The sequence below is a fragment of the Poecilia reticulata genome, unplaced genomic scaffold (genome assembly GCF_000633615.1).
Source record: "Poecilia reticulata strain Guanapo unplaced genomic scaffold, Guppy_female_1.0+MT scaffold_212, whole genome shotgun sequence".
In the NCBI taxonomy this organism is placed as follows: Eukaryota; Metazoa; Chordata; class Actinopteri; order Cyprinodontiformes; family Poeciliidae; genus Poecilia; species Poecilia reticulata.
Genome location: NW_007615022.1, coordinates 94,259 through 98,015, shown reverse-complemented (window position 1 = coordinate 98,015; position 3,757 = coordinate 94,259). Strand labels below are relative to the sequence as shown.

The window sequence follows — 3,757 nt, the reverse complement described above, 5'->3', positions numbered from 1 at the left end:
TCAACCCGTCGCCCCCGCCCCAGGCCCCGCCCCCTCCCGTCGTCATCAAGGAGGAGAACCTGCCGTCGGAGGAGGAGCTGCTGGAGATGGTGACCCTGCAGAGGAAGCAGGCGGACCAGGTGAGGGCCAGCGCCTCCGGAACCAGAAGGCCCGGTTCTGGTTCCGATGGAAGCGGGCTGTGACCAGCTCTCCTCTGACCCGTCCAGGTTCCCCAGCTCATCTGTGGCCCAGCAGAACCAGAACCGCCTGTCACCATCGTGGAGAGCCCTCCTCCTCCTGGGCTGGACGCCCAGCAGGAAGTGGAAGGGGGCGGGGCCAAGAACTCTCCAGCAGGTAACTTCCTGGTTCTCCATGTCGGACCAGAACCCGGTCCAGCTACCGGTTCCGTTGTTTCTTCTCTGGGCTCATCTTCGTTTTCCCGTCAGAGACCTCCATTGCCACGGCAACGTGCTCCTCCTCATCTTTGGCATCGACCTCGCCGTYCGGCGCCGGGCCGCCCAAACCCAAGAAGCCTCGCATCCTGGAGCTGCCGTCCTCGCCCTCCCTGCCGCCTGGCCTCTCCCTGGATAAGGTTCTGATGATCCGGGTCGCGTGACCTGCCGGTACGTCTGTCACAGTTCTGACATCACTTCCTGTCCCCCTGCAGGTGAACGCCGCCGTCAACAGTCTGTTGGCGCCGGGTGCCGCCAACACACTGACGCCGACCGTCATCACCTCCCACGCCCTGGTAAGCTGGAACCGAACCGGGTCTCATGGTTCTGATCAGATCCTCAGTGACTCATTATTTTCTCCATGAGGAGTAAATGAATGTTAGCCAATGTGCTACGGGCAGCATGCTAGCTAAACTCTGCGTTCTAGCTAACTGACCTGGTTTTTCTTCAGAACCTCCACGAGAAGCTCAGAAGGTTTTCCTGTTTACTCTGACGTCAGCGTCTGCATTAAATCCCTGAGTGAGGAGATCGCCATGGCAACAGAGATGTTTAATGTTTCTGAACAGGAAGTGACTTGGAGGACTTGTTACCGTGGAGACCAAGCAACTTCTGTAGATGGCTGATTTTCCCACCTGGCTGTAAACAGCCTGCTGTCTCCAAACGGTTCTGAAAAGTTCTGGAAGGTTCTGTGTTCATGTTTTCCAGACCCCGGTGCTGCTGACGCCCAGCGCTCTTCCCTCCACCATCCACTTCTGGAGCACGCTCAGTCCCATCGCGCCGCGTTCACCGGCCAAGCTGTCGTTCCAGGTAATAGACCGAGCCCACATGACCGTCTAACGGTCCAGAAGCTGCTGCTGGAGTTCTGACTAGAACCAGGAAGATGGAGACAGCACCGGGTTCTACACCACCCGGTTCTACACCACCTAGTTCTAGACCACCCGGTTTTATACCACCTGGTTCTACACCACCCAGTTCTACACCACCCAGTTCTACACCACCCAGTTCTAGACCACCCGGTTTTATACCACCTGGTTCTACACCACCCAGTTCTGCACCACCCAGTTCTACACCACCCAGTTCTACACCACCTAGTTCTGCACCACCCAGTTCTGCACCTCCTAGTTCTACAGCACCCAGTTCTGCACCACCCAGTTCTGCACCACCCAGTTCTGCACCACCCAGTTCTGCACCACCCAGTTCTGCACCACCCAGTTTTACACCACCTAGTTCTACACCATCTGGTTCTACACCACCCGGTTCTACACCACCTAGTTCTGCACCACCTAGTTCTACATTCCTTCACTGAGTCTTTAATCTGCTGCTAGTTTATAAATCTCTGAACGGATTAAAGATCTGCTGCTGGATCAACCTTTTGGTTCTGGTTCTGCATCAGAACCAGAACCAAACATGGACCAGCAGCTTTCAGCTTCTATGCTCCACAGATCTGGAACAAACTTCCAGAAAACTGAAAACCAGCCGAAACCCTGAGCTCCTTTAAACCCAGACTGAAGGCAGCAGGTTGGATCTGATCAATAACTGGATCATTGATCGATGATCTGATTATTGGTGCTGATCGGTTCTGATCGGCTGGACCTGCAGAATTAAGGCGGTTCTTCTAGTTCCTCCGGTGGCTTGGAACCCGAGCTGGACCCACACACACACACACACACACACACACAGCCTTCTACCTCTGTGAGGACTCAGAACAGAACCTGGATCTCTCCAGAACCCCCAGGCCGGACCAGAACCCCCCAGGGGGCGCTGAAGGCTGACGAAGGGAGAATTTGTAAAAAATCTTCTGAATATTCTCAGGTCTGAGTTTCTGTGTAAACATGCAGGTCTTCCTCTAGGGGGAGCTGTTTGTTCTCCACTGCAGGAAGAGCCGTATCTGGTCCATGTCTGGTTCTGGTTCTGACCCGTCTCTGTTCCTCTGTAGTTTCCGGCCAACGGCAGCAACCAGATCCACATCCCGGCGCTGAGCGTGGACGGACTCTCCACCCCGGTGGTTCTGTCCCCGGGCCCCCAGAAGCCCTGATCCCGACCCGAAGACTCCCTTTGGACCGAATCCTGAGGCGCTTATGCAGCGCCACCTGCTGGAGATGAAGATGACGATGCCAGGTGGACGGCCTTCATCCTCATTAAAGCCCTCGTCTTTGTCAGAACGATGCGGGGCGACGCCGGGAACCCAAAGCATCCGGAACCGACCGGAACCAGAAACTGAAGCCGGACCGAGGTTGGCTAACTTCTCTGTAACCATGGCAACGCTCATCAGCACCGCGCCGGTCTGAGAACCGGGAGGAAACTTTGGGTTTCTGTTTATTTATGCTGGATTTGCTGCAGACGTTCCTGATCCGACTTGGGTCGGATTAAAGATCCGTTTTACAGACCGAGCTCTGCTCTGATTGGCCGTTCTGAAGGCCACGCCTTCCCTGCAACAGACCAATCGCAGAGCAGCATCTGCTTCCTCCCTGCAGGGGGCGCTCACATTCCTCTGCCTGGATTTCAGATCTGTAAATATTGTCAGATCGGTTCTGTTGAGGCGGGTTTGATCAGAACCGCTGAACTGGTTCTGGTTGCCATGGTAACTTGTTGATCCACAATGGATCTTTGCTAAAACTGATGTTTTTGGACCAGAACCCGAGTGCTTAGTCTGGATTGTTCCGGTTCAGAACCGCAAACCCAGCTGCTGTAGAGCGGTTCCGAAGGTCCAGTTTCAGGAATATCGGACCGTTTCTGTCCAGAGAACGTCAAACTAACTCTGATCTACCGCCTGCTGTGGTTCTGACCGGATCGGACCGGATTCAGGAAGTTTCTGAGCTGGAAGCTGGAAAATCTGATTCCCAGAGGAAAAATGAAATTCAAGTCTGTTTATAAAAGAAAAAATGTTTTGAGTCGGAGTAAAAATGGACGAAATATTGCTGAGGCTCAGAACGCTCAGCGAGCCGCAGAGGCACTTTACTGAGGATGAGGATGGTGATGAAGATGGAGGGTCACATGTTCTCCAGTTTGGAGAAGAAACCGTCTGACTGTTGTAGGCTGTGGTTGCCACGGTAACCTGACATGACTGTTGCTGTTGCCTTCATAGTGTTTCTGTGAGTCGCTGAGGCTGCCGCAGTCTGACCGTCACAGAKGTCAGATCCACCTGGACTGGATCCGCTCCCCACACAGCATCTGTCCTTTGACCTTTAAGGGAAAGGTCAGACTGAGCACAGGTCCAATCAGTGAGCAGGATACGCGCAGCGTCCTCTGAACGCACTATCCTGCATCCTTGGACGGTATCCTTGGTATGTATCTGACCTTTCCCCGTTGCACTCTGACCTTTCCCC

At 54.3% G+C, this 3,757-nt stretch overlaps 1 protein-coding gene across 1 annotated transcript in view; it reads left to right on the top strand.

Moving 5' to 3' along the window:
* The window catches only part of elk1 (ETS transcription factor ELK1), a 10,096-nt gene extending 6,748 nt beyond the window's left edge, over nucleotides 1-3,348 (top strand). The window contains exons 6-11 of the mRNA XM_017303203.1: nucleotides 3-119; nucleotides 207-333; nucleotides 426-571; nucleotides 647-727; nucleotides 1,137-1,238; nucleotides 2,368-3,348. Of these exons, the coding sequence (XP_017158692.1) occupies nucleotides 3-119; nucleotides 207-333; nucleotides 426-571; nucleotides 647-727; nucleotides 1,137-1,238; nucleotides 2,368-2,466 (672 nt within the window). The 3' untranslated portion in view covers nucleotides 2,467-3,348. The remainder of the gene's footprint in view (nucleotides 1-2; nucleotides 120-206; nucleotides 334-425; nucleotides 572-646; nucleotides 728-1,136; nucleotides 1,239-2,367) is intronic.
* The last annotated feature ends 409 nt before the right edge of the window (nucleotides 3,349-3,757 follow it).